Here is a 17214-nt window from a genome sequence, read left to right as displayed (position 1 = left end):
TTTTACTAGTTTTAAGGATAATGTTTATTTTTCTGTTAAAGTCACATAGGAAGAACAATGAAACAGTACTGCCACAATACAAAAATTTTCCAAGGGTTGGTTTTTGTACAAAGCAGTTAAATAAGTAACTCAAATGGTAAAATAAATAACTGAGTCGTAAAGATTCCCTTGTGATAATGGTTAAGGTTCAATGAACAACAGGAAAGCAGGAAACTGCAATTTATTAAAGTTAATAGTAGCTCCTTTCCTTCTAATGTCATTTTCATTTATCCATACCTTTTTAATAACAAAGATGTATACAAATGAGCAAATACTCAGTCACACTTGTTCTCATTGACCATCTGCTATGTTTTAAGACATCCACACAATTTCATACACACTTCTAGAACACCCTTTCCAAAAGAGTTCAATGAATAATGTTTGTATGGATGGTTTGGTTCCTAGAGCTTCTTAAGTACCTGATATAGCAGATTTCTGAAGCTTGATAATATACCGGCACACTTTCTGCTTGCCCTACATTTTGGTTAATCCTTCTATTTGTTCAGTTCTCTCTTTGGTTTTTATATGGAATCTAATATGATTTGAGGGAGAAAAGTAGCATTGGATGAAAAGGCTAAAATTCTCAAAGTTTAAAAGAAATGGGAATGCTAAGCAAGCTACAATAGTAGCAGAGATAATAATGAAGAAAAAGCCAGCACTGGGGAGGAGTAGAAAGAGCTGGTTGGGGGATGTAACAAAGACTCTGCTAGAAAAAAAGACATATGAGAACTTTTGGGAAATGAGGCAGGAAAGAAGAATATGATTTTTTAGGCAAAGGGTAAAAGAGACATGGGCAGTGCAAAGTAACAGTGAGAGAAAGCTTCTGAGGGAGGCAATGATCCCCAAGATCTGCAGACTAAGCCACAATTTAACATAATTATAGACGGCTGTATGAACGAAAATACTGTCATAATTTGACAAATGAGCAAATCAAGACATGGAACATATTACATCATTAGATGTCTGCTATGATTACATAAAAGAAGCCAATATATTGAATCAGAATGTGTCTGTATGAGAGGAAAAAGTTTTTAATGGGTTGGCAGCTCCTTTGCCAAAACACAATAAAAAATCCTCAAATAAAAAAGGAAATCAATATAGCTTACCTGTCATAAGGAGTATATCCATTTTGTTGCAGGAAGTCATCTTTGATAAGTTTTGCTACCTCTAGAGTGATTTTATCGGTTTCTGCTAATGAAGCCTGGAAGAGAAAATTAGAAATTTATTTCCATGATGCGTGACCAATGCTGACAATCAATTGGCAAGCAGAAATTATATAATCAATACATAATCATCCATCAGTAATAAATTCACTTTGTAAGTGATTTCTGATTGTTCTTTTTTAATTATGACAAAAAGCACATGACAAAGTTTACCATGTGAACTACAAGAGTACAGTTCAATAATGTTAAGTATATTCACATTGTTGGAGATCTTCAAAATATTTTGCAAATCTGAAACTCCATGTTCATAAATAGTAACTCCACCATTCTACTTTAGGTTTCTGTGATTTGACTACTTAGATACCGAATATTAATGAAGTCATATAGTATTTGCCTTTTTGTGATTGGTTTATTTCACTCAGCATGACATCCTTATGGTTCATCCATGTTGTGCTACTTTCACTATTGACTACTGTGAATAGTGCTGCTATAATATAGGTGTGCAAACTGATTAATATTCTTTTTTAAAAAAGTACTTCTTCAGATCCTGGTTTGGTATCTTAATAATTTCAATTCTCAGTGTTTTGAATGTTTTGTGGTACTGAGGATGGAACCCAGGGACAGTCTACCACTGAGCTACATCCCCAACCTTTTTCAGACATCTTATAAAACTGCCCAAGCTTACCTTGAACTTGCCATCCTCCTTCCTTACCTTCCAAATAACTGGGATCACAGGTGTGTGCTACCATGCCTGGCTAAATTCTCAGTTTTGAGTTTATTTCCCAGTAATCTATATAGCCTTTAAATCATTAATTTTTTTTAACAATACATGATGTTTAGAACTATGAAGGACAGCAAGTGTGCACTTAACCTTTGTCTGAGTGCTGTTATATGGGTATACCTAAGTTATAGAGCTTCAGTCTTTAAATATCACTGCCTCCAAGTCTCTAAGTTTGTAATCACTGTCAGCCTTGACAGATAATACCACACTGTCAATAGGCTCATTTTAACAAGTAAAGATTCCTTGGAAATTGTGAGTTAACTGTACCTTAGTATTATTTATTTGTACTAAGCTCTTTAGGTAAGGATAAAATTTCTTTTTTTTAAAAAAAAATCCTTTTTATTTTCATTCCCTCTTCAACCACAGGTAAATATTAAAATGTTTTATGTGTTTTCTTTTGTTTAAATTTATGTGAAAGTTGTATTTTATTTTGTGCAGGTATTTTTCATTATGCAAAACATTACTGTGTCTGCTGCTTTGTTTTTAAGATCCACCAATTGCTGCCTGCCTCGCAAGCTCAAGGTCCTGAGTTTGATCCCCAGTACCAAAAAAAAAAAAAGAGAAAAAAAATCCACCCACATTGCTGTGTGCCACATAATTTGCTGCTTCCTGCTCTTGTGTAATTCATTTTCTGAGGTGCTCATCTTCCACACTTTACCTTCTGACCCTAGCTGAGGGCAATCAGAATTCCTCTAATTACCTGCTACCATAATTGTACACCTAATGTCTCATTTTAGAATTTTCTTTGAAGATAAATACCCAAAAGTGAACTGCTAAGTCCCAGGGTATTAAAACAAGTCCTATCACACTGTACTCCACAAGGGTAGCACCAGATGAGACATCCAAAGATGACACATCTGTCCTCCTATCCCCACAACACTTAGCTATACCCAGCTTTCCAATTTCAGCCATTCTCACCAGTGTGATGTGTTATGTACTGTTGTCTGGACATTTTCCACAGAACTGTAACTTTTGGGGTTGTCTCTTCTATAACCCGTTTGCTCTTTCCTTTGCCCACATTTCTCTTAGCATTTTAGTTTTTGTGTTACCTTAAAGTAAATCTTTGTACATTTTCAATAGCATCACATCAGTTTTAGGTGCAAACCTTCTCTTTCAATCTGGCACTAATTTACTAACTTGATCCATAGCTAGGGCTCTGTTGAACAAAAATTCTTATATTTAAAATTATGCTTTTCTTTTAATGTTTTTTTAAGGGAGTTTAAGACATACTTTTTCAATCCTAGATCAAACAGATATTTTTTAAACATTTGTTTTGTTGACCTGAAAGTCTTCCTTCTTACAGTTAAAATGGTAATCCACCCGAAGCCCATCTTTGTATGTGGAATTTGGTGGCAATCCAGTTTTATTTTCTCCAAATAGTAAACAGTTTTTCATTGTTCACTAAAACAATCTATTCTCCCGTCACTTGATTTATTTACTTTGTAATATCCAGGGTTCATATATATGCATATCTACCCATTCTGTTCCATTGGTCTACTTATTTTGCCAATACCAGTTTTTATTACTATGGTTTTGTATTAATATCCAATAAGGAGAAAGCTCCTTATTTACCTTTTTAAAAAGGTTGTGAATCTATTTTCTAATTAGTATTGTTGGTATAGAAAAATTGTCTTGGTTTGTTTATACTGACTCAGGACCCCTCACCAAATTCTTTATTATTATTTGTTTCCCTGTTAGTTGTTATTTTTCTAGTTGTATGAACATAGTATCTATAAATAATGATATTTTACAACTTTTCTTACATCTTTGTTCAGGAACTCTTTTCAATTAAACATAATGATAGCAGGCATTCTTGTCTTCCTCCTGATCTTTAAATGCATTCTCCAGTAACATGTTTTTCTTAGGTTTTGGGGTTTTTAAAAAAAATTATTTTATTTTACTAAGTTTTTTTTTGTGGCACTAGAGACTGAACCCAGGGTTTCTCTATCACTGAGCTACATTCCCAGCCCTTTTTATTTTGAGACCGGGTCTTGCTATGTTGCCCGGGCTGGCCCTGAACTTGAAATTCACCTGCCTCACCCTCTTGAGTTGCTGGGGTTACAGGCATGCACTATCACACCTGGCTTATTTTTATTTCCTTAAGACAGAGTCTTGCTATGTTGCCCAGACTGGCCTGGCATTTGTGGATTCAAGTGATCCTTCCTCCTAAGTAGGTGGGACTACAGGTACATACCATCATGTCCAGCCTAGAACATTACTTTAATAACCTAAGAAAGCTCTTTTCTATTCCTTGTAAAGAGGTTTTAAAAATTATACATAAGTAGCAAACTTCAAATATTTTTCCCACGTTGACTGAAATATCCTTTTTCTATTATATCAACTACACTGGTGAATATATTTTGTGTTGAAAAAATTTGTATTCCTCAGATAAACTATACTTGCTCATGATATATTATTCTATTTTTTAAATATCCTACTGCATCTAATAAGCAAATGCGTACTATTTTTATATCTATTCATAAACAAAATGAACTTATAATAATTTTCTTTTCTTGTACTGCCTTTATATGGTTTTGCAGGTTTTCAGTTTCTTGTTATTCTTGGAGGGCCACAGTATTCTATAATGAATACTCAAAGCACAGTGTACATGTTCTCTCTCTAATAATTGCCTCTTCTATAGGAAAAAATTAGGAGATGAGTTTATAAGACACAATAAAAAAGAACAAATCAGAGAACTGTGTTCTGTGTACTTTCTGTGAAGTCATTCAATTCTGAAATTTAATTTTGCTAAAATTTTATTTTATTTTATTTGCAGAACTGGGGATTGAAATAAGGGCCTTGTATATGCTAGGCACACACTTTACTACTGAGCTACACCCCCAGCTAATTGAGGTAAGTTTAATCAGACCATCTTCCTTTGAAGCATCAAGACAGACACAAGACTGTAAGTCACTAGCTGAAGGTCACATAGGTAATTACTGGAGAAACTAGAATTTAGCCCTTCTGATTCCTAGCGCTAGTGCTCCTTCAGTTAACAGATCCTAACTCTACCACCTCTAATTTGGTTGGTGACAGATACATCCATTTCAAGAACTGAAAGAAAATCAAAGCTTTCCTCTTTACCTACAAGAAACCCAGGATCATGCTAAGTTCAATGAAGAATAAAAATTTTTGACTAGCTTAAAAAATATTTGATATTGATTACCTGTTAACATTATAATTTAAATCTAGTATTTATTCATTTTGTTAGACAAGAATCTGCATTTCAAAAGTTTTAGCTGTCTTTTTACACTCTACTACTTTAGCCTATAGATCTGTCCTACATCAACTTTAACAACTTACCTTTCCCACAAGCTGTACAATTTCTGCCAGGTCTTCTTCTTCCTGCAGAATTTCCTTAGCTTTGGTCCTCAGAGGAACAAACTCTGTGAAGTGTTTGTCATAATACTCATCCAAGGCCCGCATGTATTTGCTGTAGCTGATGAGCCAGTTGACCGAGGGGAAATGCTTACGTTGAGCCAGTTTCTTATCTAAACCCCAGAACACCTGATATAAAAATAACCCCCCCAAAAGAAAAACAAATTTTTCTTGAAATTTTTAAAAGTATATTTGTTCTAAATATGCAATTTTATAATTTATTGGTCAAATTATGCATCTTTAGCATATACTAAGTGTGACTGAAAGAATAAAACTTACAGAAACTGTTAATTAAAAATAAATCCTCTCCGCTGCCTGCCTCATAAGAGCAAGGTCCTGAGTTCGATCCCCGGTACCCCCCAAAAAAAAAAAAATTATCTCTTTCGAGGTATCATGTATAAATCAAATTCAAATTTTATCTGAATTTCCTTAATAGCATGCCAAATGTGACAGCAAAAAGGAAAATTGATACATTTTTATTTTCGGACAAGGTCTCACTATGTAGTGAGGATGGCCTCAAACCTACAATCTTCCTGCCTCAGCTTCAGAATACTGTGATTACAAGCATGTGCCAACAGACCTGGCTTGAAAGAGACACTTTACTGGGCTGGGGATTTAGCTCAGTGGTTCTGGCGCCTGCCTCGAAAGCGCAAGGTCCTGAGTTCGATCCTCAGTACCAAAAAAAAAAGAGATGCTTTACTTTGATTAAAAACCTTTCAATGTTCTGATTAAATTCAGTTCCTTATCATTAAGGGCTAATCTAGTAAAATTTGACATTCATTTTTCTTAGGCCAAACATTCATAGATGTTTCATGCATTCCTAACTTTGTGCCACCTTCCTCCACAATATAATCCAAGATTCTTTTTTTTGGGTACTGGGGATCAAATTCAGGACCTTGAGCTTTCGAGGCAGGCATGATGCCACTAAGATACCCCCACCCCAACAATGTAAAACTCAAATTTCTAGTAAATGTTGAAAAATTTCAAAGTTGCAAATTTTAGCCTCTGCCATTTCATGTGATACTGGTTGAAACAGGTAAATATCTACTTTATTTTTTAACTATACCTGAGTCTAACACACCCTTTACTTAAGCCTCTTTTAATGGCTAAGGTGGGTAGTTATCCACTAAAATGTGTCTTACAGAAGCAACTGCCTTGGCAAAAACTACATTTTCCAGTCTTGTTTTCATCTAAGTATAGTTAACAGAATGTGTGAGCCCACGGTCCCAAAAGTGGCTGAGTCCTTTCCACTGTTTCCCCTATGTCAGCCAGATGAAGATGGCCCAGAAGTTAAGTGATGGAGGGGCCACAGGACAGAAGAACGTGGGCCTCCTAGCATGATGAATGCAAGACAGACACTTCCTGACAGGATCATCTGCCCTAGATCATACTGTGAGGAGGAATAAATTTCTAGATTTTTGTCATTATACAGTATTGGGTCTATTTGTTTAAAGGATAGGGTAACTCTAGGTGTATTTGCTAGCTGGATGTATTTTCCACTTATGTGTTTAGTTTATTATAAACTGGTTAAAGAGCCAACAAAATCAGATGGCATTAAAGGCTCTCGGTGTTTAGGATGTTCCTAAAACACAATTTACCACTGCTACGTACTACTCTTTGGTGATGAAATTAAATATTTCACGATGATTTACAATAATATTAGAACAGCTGAGGGGGCTTAGAAATTGACTACAGTAGGAAAAGACATACCTGAACAATACCAAGAGTAGCAGATGTAACTGGATCAGAAAAATCACCACCAGGTGGAGAAACTCTAGATTAAAGAAATACACATAATCATTAGAAATGCTTAGGAAAAATATATATAAAAGTCAATTTTTTGAAACTTAATAAAAATAATAGACATTAAAATGCTTATCAAAAAATACTTACATGGAAGTCAAATTTCTTTGGCATTTAATCTGAATAACACTCATTCATTCATTTATTTTTGGTGCTGGTATTGAACCCATTGCTTCATGCATGAGAACCACATGCTCTATCACTGAGCTATACCCCTAGCCCTTTGTGATATAAATAACTTTAGAAATGAATGACCCTTGGGAAGAAAAATCATTTATAAAATTCTTAACCAAAAGCCATTACTAAGCTGTAAATAAGAATGACAATTATCTTTATTTTTATTTTTTGAGACAGAGTCCTGCTATGATGCCAGATTAGCCTTGGGAATTCAAGATCCTCCTGTCTCAACCTCCAAGGTAAATGGAATTATAGGCATGCACCACTGTGCCTGGCTTTAAACCTGATGATTACTGTGTATTTTCTACTATAAAAAATGTGACTATCTTTATTACAATCAGTTTCATTATTTTCTAATCAAATAAATGAAGCAGGATGGAAGGAAAAGCTCAAGAGAAAAGGATGCCTTTATGCAGTAATTGTGAATCTTTGTATCTACCACGATATAGCCTCACCCGAGCATGTGTATAATTTTCTAACTTATTCCTAAGATACTGTAACTTGAATATAATAAAGTAGTGAAGTCCTATCTATGGAACCTGAGCATGCAGTGCATCTCCAAAGAGCTCCCTGAAGCTCTATGGGTAACACTGGAGTGCAGCCCAATTAAGAACCAGCTCCTACAGGAAGTTAAATATCTTTCTTTAAAATAACTTTTAGCTCTGTGAATGGCAGTATTATAGCCAACAAAGTTTATCCGAGGCTCAGTTATTGGTAATTGAAAAAAAAGTGACCCTTTTCCTTTGAAAAGTAAAAGAGTTTGGATGCTTACGCTCCTACAATGCTGACACTCCCTTCTCTTTCAGGATTTCCAAGACACTTCACTCTGCCTGCTCGCTCATAGAAAGAGGCCAGACGGGCACCAAGATATGCAGGATAGCCACTATCTGAAAGATGAAAATAAATTTTTAAAAAGGCTCTAAGTCAGCTCCCCCAATTCTATCAGTCTTGCTTACATGATAAGTAAAACAAAGACTTACCTGCAGGCATTTCAGCTAAGCGACCAGAAATTTCTCTAAGGGCCTCAGCCCATCTGGAGGTAGAGTCAGCCATCATACTGACATGGTAACCCATGTCACGGAAATATTCTGACAGTGTAATTCCTAAATTGGGAAGAATAATACAAGTTACAATGTTAGAATATATAATCCTAACTTTTCACCCTCAAGAAAACTTTAAAGTATTAAGTAGGAAGAAAGTGAGCAGCTTCTTTTAGCCTGGGCCCCAGCCCAGAATAACAGAGTAAAGAGCTCCCTAACCAAATGAAATAAGTATCTATTACAGTAAGCAATTACATGTTTGGAATTATCTGATGCCAAAGTCTAGTCTAACCTAAAACAGGAAAATGCTTCCCCCCCCACTCTTTGTTAAAATAATTAATTCTGAAATTAATTTCCAAATGTAGTTCACATATACACTCTTAAAAAATTCAACTAATTAGCTTGTTCAGTTACTTTTCAAAATTAACAAATGTTATTAACATGAGTAATATCTCAATTATGTTGCTCTTTCTGCTATGTAGATCAGGTCCTTATAAATTCACAAACATAAAATATGTCCAAGAAGCTAATAAACAGGAAGGCAGGAAGGGGAAAGTGATGAAAAGTGGAATTAAGATTTATTATGTATAGGCACCAACTCCACACAAGGAATGTAAACATTATGTACTGTATAAATATACTAATAAACTAAAATAAAATAAAAAAGAAGCTAATAGAAATCTTGGGTTCTGGTTTCTGTGATATCACTAACCCTACCAAATAACTAGATTACCCCCCAAATCAATCAATCATCTATCTATCTATCTATCTATCTATCTATCTATCTATCTATCTATGTATCTCCTCCAAAAAAATATAAAGGACTATATAACTCTAAGATACAGAAATGTGAAGTTACTGCCACAGTTTATGAGTCTGAAAATCTAATCCCCAAAATTCCTTTATTTTACTAGCAAAAAACCAGAAACATATATAAAAGAGTTGCTGAAAAATTTAGCACTTCATTATGTGTCATATTATATCATTCAGAATAAAAAAAACTAATTTCTGAGACTTTCATTAAATGGTTCCGTAAACAAAGTCTTAAACATTACTTATCAATATTAAGGCTTTAAAAAAACCCCAATAATTATCAACTATTTCAATCTGATGATAAGAACATATCCTCTCTATAGAGACATGGCTGTTTTTAAGTCTGTGATGAAACAGCACCATTATTTATACATTTATATTAAAAAGACCTGGTAGAAAAGATAGATATACATGCGTAAATGAGACCTCTCTCATTGACCTACCAGACATCAGTGTCTACCAGAAAAAACAAAAAATCTGACAAAATACACACTTAGAAAACATATTTGTACTTGTGATTGACAAAAGATTAATTTCTTTATTAATCAAAGGACATCTACAAATCAGTATGAAAAAACACTACCATCCAAAGGGAAGGGTACAGAAGATAGTTTAAAAAAATTGCTCCCTAGTATTAAGGATTGAACTTAGGGAGTGCTGAGCTACATCCCTATGAATGCCCCACCTCCTTTTTCTTAAATTTTGAGACAGGGTTTTACTAAGTTGCCTACACTGGCCTCAAACTTGTGATCCTCCTGTTTCAATCTCTCTAGTAGCTGAGATGACAGACATGCACCATCAAGCTTGGCCAAGGCAGTTTTTAAATGGTTAACATACAGGAAAGATGTTATTTTCTTGTTAAGAAATACAGGCTGGGGCTGGGGATTTAGCTCTGTGGTTTTGGCGCCAGCTGCACAAGCACAAGGACCTGAGTTTGATCCCCGGTACCAAAAAACAAACAAAACAAACAAACAAACAAAAACTTCATAGTTAAGAAATACAGGCTAGGGCTGAGGATTTAGCTCAGTGGTGCCGCCGCCTGCCTCACAAGCGCATGGTCCTGAGTTCGATCCCTGGTACCCCCAAAAAAGTGTAAAATTATGGGGCCAGGGATTTAGCTCAGTGGTTCTGGTGCCTGCCTTGCAGGCGCAAGGTCACAAGTTCAATCCCTGGCACCAAAAAAAAAAACAAAAAAAAACATGCTGGAAGGCCGGGGATTTAGCTCAGTGGTTCCACTGCCTGCCTTGCACTTGTCCTGAGTTCAATCCTCATACCAAAAAAAAGAAAAATACAGGTTGGAAAAGTATTTAATAAACCAAGAATTGTAAAAATGTCAATTGTCAAATCCAGATGCAGAGTACGTGGGTGTTCACTGTAATATTCCTTCAACTTTATATGTTTGATAATTATCTCAAGAAAATATTTTCAAAATCTGGCACTGGTGAAGATTTGTAGAAAGAGAAACTCTTAGGGCCAGGGATTTAGTTCAGTGGTTTTGCCGCCTGCTGCACAAGCGCAAGGACCCAAGTTCGATCCCCAGTACCAAAAAACAACAAAAAAAAGAGAAACTCTTGTCCAGTTATCCCTTTTGAAGAGCTATCAGAATTTAAACTTTACATAAGTATGTAAAAAATTCTCAGAAATTTTTTTTTCTAAAAACTTGCTCTACAAAAAATGTGCAGAGAACCAAGCATACCAAAAAAAAAGTGTAAAACATGTTTTAGTGCTTCACTATTTGTGATAGCCAAAAACTAACTAATGTCAGTGCCCACCACAGGATGTTGGTTACAGAATATGCCACATCCATGTAAAGGCATACTATCGCGCTGCCATTTAAAAGAATGAAATAACTTGTCTTAAAATGGCAGATAAATATATCACTTTTTCCTTTTCATAGAAGTTACCACCAAATAAAGAAAACACAACCACGGAAATATAAACTCAATTGTCAAAAACTAGAAGATACACTTGGCTATGTGACAAAATACTGAAGAAAGTCATCTAAGTGAATGAAAACCAAAGAAGGGTGTAGAGAAACATTAAGAATTCATCTGATGCAGTACAAGTCAGATTAAGCTCATGCAAACTAACAGATACATCCCAAGAAGCAAAACCAAGAATCCTTTGGAACTGTAAAGAGCTACATGGCTAGTGGAAGGAGTTCCTTAGATCCATTTCGGCATTGATTAAAAAGTAGGAAAATGAAGGCGAGTGAAATGAATATAGGCATACCCTATTTTCACTACATAAAATATGGATGAAATGGATGGAAGAGAAAGAATTCACTGTGAATGGCCTTACAGCTACTGACTTTTGCTGGCAGGAAAAAGTAGACCAAGGTAACTTATTTATATAACTGCATGCCATAACAAACTTCACAGGTCACAATGTAGAATCCCTGCTATCCTAGACCCAGTCATAGCCAGCCCCTCCCATCTCCTACACAGACGAGTAACAGTACCAACAATGTCAGTATAGAATATCTAAACAAGATAAAACAAGAAAAAAGAAAGGAATCCTACAAGGCTAAAGAACATACCAAGGAATGATGAAAACCAAGTTAATTAAAAGAAGAAAATCTTAACAATGCATTCTATCATAAAATCTCAAGAACTATCTAGCTGGATAAGAGATGTTTCATGAACTTGCAGAACTCCACCAAGAGCTAAACAAGCTATAAAACTACCATAGAAATGATAGTTTCATTAGCTACTCAAAGGATAAACTTTATTTAACCTGTGTACATAAAAGGCTAAATAAAAAGGACTAGAAAGGACTGATATATAATGAAAAACATATAAAGGAGATCCAATATGTCTACTTGGTATTTTAAAAGATACCCCCCCCCAAAAATTTAAAAAACCCTGCCAAAATGGAAGAGAAAAAATTTCAAATACAATTGTTAAGTCTTCTGAAATGACATTCATAAATTGAAAGGGTATACCATGTCTCAGGAAATATATATATATATATATATATATATACACACACACACTATTAATACTGAGATATATCCTATAAAATTCTGAGACTTCAAATTTAAAGAAAAATTCCTTTGGGCAAAAGGAAAAATCACTTCTTTTTTTTGGTACCGGGGATCGAACTCGGGTCCTTGCGCTTGCACAGCAGGCAGTGAAACCACTGAGCTAAATCCCTGGCTGAAAAATCACTTCTTAAAAGAAAAAAGGTCAGGCTCAAATCTCTCCCCAACATGTAACACTATAATGCTAGTTCATAAAAAAAATTGATCCAAGAACTTTATACTCAGCTAAACTACTGTTAAAAATCCATTATTTTATGAAAAAGGAAATATTACTATAGTAACCTAGTAGACTACAAACTATGAAAACTCATATACATACTGTATTTCTCTTTTTTGGAGGGGTGCTGAGGATCGAACTCAGGACCTTGCACCTAAGAGGCAGGAAGTGGCACCACTGAGCTAAATCCCCAGGCCACATACACAACAAATGTAAAATGTTTTTATTTTACATTTCTCCCACAAGAGCATACCAGACTATAAAAAATATTGATCCAAGAATTTTTATACTCAGCCAAAGTACTGTTAAAGTTTAAAGGCAAAAAAGGCCAGGGATTTAGCACTGTGGCAATGCACCTGCCTTGCAAGTGGACCATCCTGAGTTTGATCCCCAGTACCGAAAAAAAAAAAGAAAAGAAAATACAAAGAAGAAAAATCAAATGTATTTGGGTCCGGGGATTTAGCTCAGTGGCACCGCGCCTGCCTCACAAGCACAAGGTTGTGAGTTCGAGCCCTATACCAAAAAAAAAAAAAAAAAGAGAGAGAGAGAGAGAAAGTTTAAAGGCAAAAGAAACAAAACAACTTAGGAAGAAACAAGAATTCAGGGAACTGTTTCCATGGGACTTTCTTGAAGAGACTTTTGAAAGGAAAATTTTAGCTAAACAAGAAATAAATGGAGAAAGTGTGGCCAAAAGAATACCAGTGAGCATTTAGTCCACTTTATGGCAAGTCTGATGCTAAATCAAATATTGGATTGTTCCAGAACAGAATATAAACGTAATTAAATCCTAAAGATGTAGAAATAGGGGTGGGGATTTAGCCCAGTGGCACTGCACCTGCCTCAAAAGCGCAAGGTCCTGAGTTCAATCCCCAGTACCACAAAAAAGAAGAAAAAAAGATGTAGAATAAAAGTACGAAAAACTGTGAGGGAAGTGGGAGCAAAAATGGAAGAAAATGTATAAACATAACAATTTTCTTGTCTTTTATATCCCTGATTAACACAAAATAATTTAAAGCTAACAATTCAAATTACAGAAGAACAAGTATATTTAAAGAGGTCAGTGGCAAAATACATGATGAAAAAAGGGTATGTTGTACCCTTTTGATGGCCATTTTATGGCCAATATAAAAGACTGGGACAGTTTTGTTTTGTTTTGTTTTTGCTACTGGGGATCAAACTTGGGTCCTTGAGCTTGCACAGCAGGCGGCGAAACCACTGAGCTAAATCCCCGGCCCAGGACAGTTTTATAAATAGTTTCTGTTCACTTATTCTCAAGATAAAATATGTATAGTTTTTCTTAAAAGCTAGGAAAATGTGTTTGTATGGAAGTACTTTGGAATAAAAGAAATTTTGGAGGAAAGGAAATGTTTGGCCCTACCTTTAAATTTAAGAACACGTCTTAACTGCTTTTATTCTGATTCATAACTAACTCACCAGTATAAATAGAGGCTTCTCTAGCAGCGACCGGCATATTGGAGGTATTGGCTACCAAAGCTGTCCTCTTCATAATTGACTCTACCTTACCATCAACTTCCATAGTGAGCTAGAGGTAAAGAAATCCATTAGTGATCCTCAAATTTCTAAATTTAACATTTTAGTTACTTTTCTTTTTTACAAAGAGTCCATACCTAATCCCTCTAATCAGTATTCCCAACAAAGAGTCCATACTTAATCCCTCTAATCAGTATTCCCCAAAGTAATATTCCCCATCATTCTCCTGACTTCTCCATGGTATACAGTAGAAAGTAGATATAATTTCCATTTCATAAATAAAATTTATTATTTTATGGAGGAAGAAATGTTACTACAGTAACCTAGTAGTTCACAAAGCCTACGCAAAGTTCATGTATATAAACGTTGTCTCTTATCTTTTCTCAATACTAAATGAAAACCACAAAACAAGAGAAACTTGCCAATGTTTGAAAAATTCAAATTCTTTTCTTTAATGATATAAATTAATCACAAAAATAATTGAAATTCTTTAAAAGGTTCTTGACAAATGAGAACATTGTTCAGACCCAACAAAAAGTTGCCAACAAAAATTGATACGTGGTATTTTCTCTAGAATGTTATTTGAAGCTTTCCAGATACAGACCTCTGGGAAGTCCCGGAGAACTTCAGACATCTCATTTCCTCTTTCACCACATCCTACATAGATGATCACATCACTGTTAGAATATTTGGACAGAGACTGTGATATTACTGTCTTTCCACAGCCAAAAGCCCCAGGGATAGCCGTTGTTCCTCCCTGTACACACCTAAGAAAACAAACAAAAAAAGAAGTAGGGATTACTCTACTTGCTAATAAATACTATTAAATAAAGTAGATAAATGACAATAAATACAAGTTAAGGAAAGAATGCATTCTAATCTATATACATACATACAAGAGATATAAAGATATAACTGCTTCCTTAGTTTGTACCTATAATAGTGAAGGCTTTCATTGTATGTATCACCTCTAATAGTTGAAAAGTGACGATATATTTCATAAGGCCCCAGCCAAAGAGGGATATGAAAGTAAGATAAATACTAATGATATTCTCAATGCTTATATGTATTAGTTCCTAAAAAGACAATAGAAAAAATAAAACTAAAAGAAAACTATAAACCACTTTTGAAACTTTCCTACTGTGGCAAAAAATAAGACCTAGAAAATGTATAGCTTATTACAGATTGCTAAGGTGTTGGGCCAATCCCCTTTTATGCAGTAACTATATACTGAGTACTTTCTAGGTACTGAAAACTGTGCTTTGAGAAGCTAATGGAGAGACTGCAAACAGCCAGTAAGAGTGCGATGTTTCTATGCTCACAGAGCTCAGATTTTAGTGCGAGAAACTGGTCAATCAATTGGTGATTATGGTAACATTTAGCAGCCACTTTCAAATTTTCCCTAAAAGTGGCAGTGGAGAATGAAATACTCTTTGTGGGAGACAAAGTGGGTATTTCTCTGTATGTGTACACAGTCTGAGCAGGAGAAATAGGATGTGATGTTAAGGGCAACGTCTTTGCAATACTGTGGTTTTATCATAAAAATTCAGAGAAACACTGCATCTTTAATTATGATAATACATTTTTTTCAATAGAAAACTAAATACACATTTAAATTTTTTTCTCCTCCCCAAGCTTGAGGCTAGCCTGAACTATAGTGCAAGACCCTGTCTCAAAAAACAAACAAGGCAAAAAAAATTTTTTTCTTCTCCAAACCTTTCAGTCCATTTGATAAACTAAGCAGCAAGCATGTCACATCTCTCCTATGGCTCTGTGAAGTCATTTTTAACCTGAGGTAAGACCAGGCTGGGTGTGCCCTGCTTTGGAACTTTGATTCAATGTGAAAAGTGAGGTCACAGGGAGCTGCGGAAGTAAATCAGGAAAGCGTGCAAAGTTTGATGTGGATGGGATTAAGGTTAGTAAATTCTTCCTGAAAGTAGGGAGAACTGAAAGGAAACAGAAATAACAATCCATGCAGAGGGAACAGCACGTGCAAAGGTCCGTGGACAAGAGACACCACTGCTTGAGAAATGAAAAGGGTTTCATTATGGCTGGAAGGAGACATTTAGGATGCACTTGGGCACTCAAGTGGCTGAGACAATGCTAGAAAGCAGGCAATAACCAGATCGTGGATGGCTTTAAAAGAAGTTAACAATTGTGTGAAAAGGGTTTCAAGTAAAACAAAATCAGATATATGTTCTAGATGGACTACTGTGTTGTATGGATACAGACTGAAGACAGGAATTAAATATGCTAGTTAAATGTGATTATTACAGGAATTACAGTGAGAACCTTAATTAGGGTCAGGGAGTAGGGATTAGGTATATGAGAATCAAATCAATCCTTGAGAGAAGTCACAGATTTTAAATTAGTGATCCACTAGATGGATGACAATGACATTTGTGGAGATAGGCAACAACAAAAGGAGAAAGAAGGACATGGTAATTAAGATGATTTTAGCTTTGAATTGAAAATTGAAAGTGGGTGAGTCTGGAGCTCAGGAGAGACCTGGAACAAAGATACAGATAGGAGGAGTCAAAACACACAGATAAATATTTAGGTCAAGTCTGTAAGCAGTAAAGCCATCCAAAGAAAGGTAAGACAGAACAGAGGCAGAGGCCTCATATGCAGGAAAAACCCTAAGAAACACCACAACTTAAGGAAAAAGTTTATAACAGAGAATAAGAACTTGTGGACAGAAGTACCAGAAAAAACAAAAAAGAGGGTGCTTCAAGGGAAGAGTGGAAGACAATATTCAAAGCTACAGGGACTAAGAAAATACTGAAATTTATGTCTTGAACTGATCAAGTATGGGAGTGACTGATGACATGAGTGAGAGTAGTTCAAGAGTGTGGTAAAGCCAAGGGCAGAGTGCAGTGAATTACAGCAGAAGTAGATATAATAATATACTTATTGTTTCATAAGATACAGAAAAAAGTAGTGAAAGATGGGAAGGGATGGAAGGCAGATTCTTTCTTTCACAGATAGAAGATGGGAAGATAACATAGGCAGAAGTCCTTGGAGAGACATAAAATGGGGTAAGCTCCAGAAAAGAAAGGAAAAGATGAATGGGAATTAAATAATAATTCTGCAGGAAACTGAAGGAATTCTAAATCTCTAAGTCTCTAAACTTCTCTGTGAAAGATCTAGCATGATTACTTGTAGAGCAAGGGGAACAAAAAAGGTAGAGTTGAAGATCTTAGGCAAGTAGAGCAGTTTGAAACAGCTGCTCAGGAAAACAGGAGAGAATCATAAGCAGGGAAATGCAG

The 17214-nt window shown here is 35.4% G+C and overlaps 1 protein-coding gene across 4 annotated transcripts in view; it reads right to left on the bottom strand.

The window, feature by feature from the left end:
- Positions 1–17214, bottom strand: part of Atp6v1a (ATPase H+ transporting V1 subunit A) — a 51317-nt gene that overhangs the window by 5655 nt on the left and 28448 nt on the right. For all 4 annotated transcript variants that reach the window (XR_015452825.1, XM_087215728.1, XM_087215731.1 and 1 more), the window contains 7 exons: positions 14550–14712; positions 13889–13997; positions 8322–8444; positions 8114–8228; positions 7072–7135; positions 5287–5490; positions 1146–1240 (listed from right to left, as the gene is read on the bottom strand). Coding sequence is in view for 3 of the 4 variants with exons in the window: in XM_087215728.1 (XP_087071854.1) it covers positions 1146–1240; positions 5287–5490; positions 7072–7135; positions 8114–8228; positions 8322–8444; positions 13889–13997; positions 14550–14712 (873 nt within the window). In the remaining variant the exon portion in view is untranslated. The remainder of the gene's footprint in view (positions 1–1145; positions 1241–5286; positions 5491–7071; positions 7136–8113; positions 8229–8321; positions 8445–13888; positions 13998–14549; positions 14713–17214) is intronic.

Source organism: Heterocephalus glaber, unplaced genomic scaffold (genome assembly GCF_053883595.1).
Source record: "Heterocephalus glaber isolate CG9 unplaced genomic scaffold, H.glaber_assembly_v1.0 deba00000122, whole genome shotgun sequence".
In the NCBI taxonomy this organism is placed as follows: domain Eukaryota; kingdom Metazoa; phylum Chordata; class Mammalia; order Rodentia; family Bathyergidae; genus Heterocephalus; species Heterocephalus glaber.
Note: the sequence above shows the minus strand (reverse complement) of the source record. Positions and strands in the feature narration are given on the sequence as shown.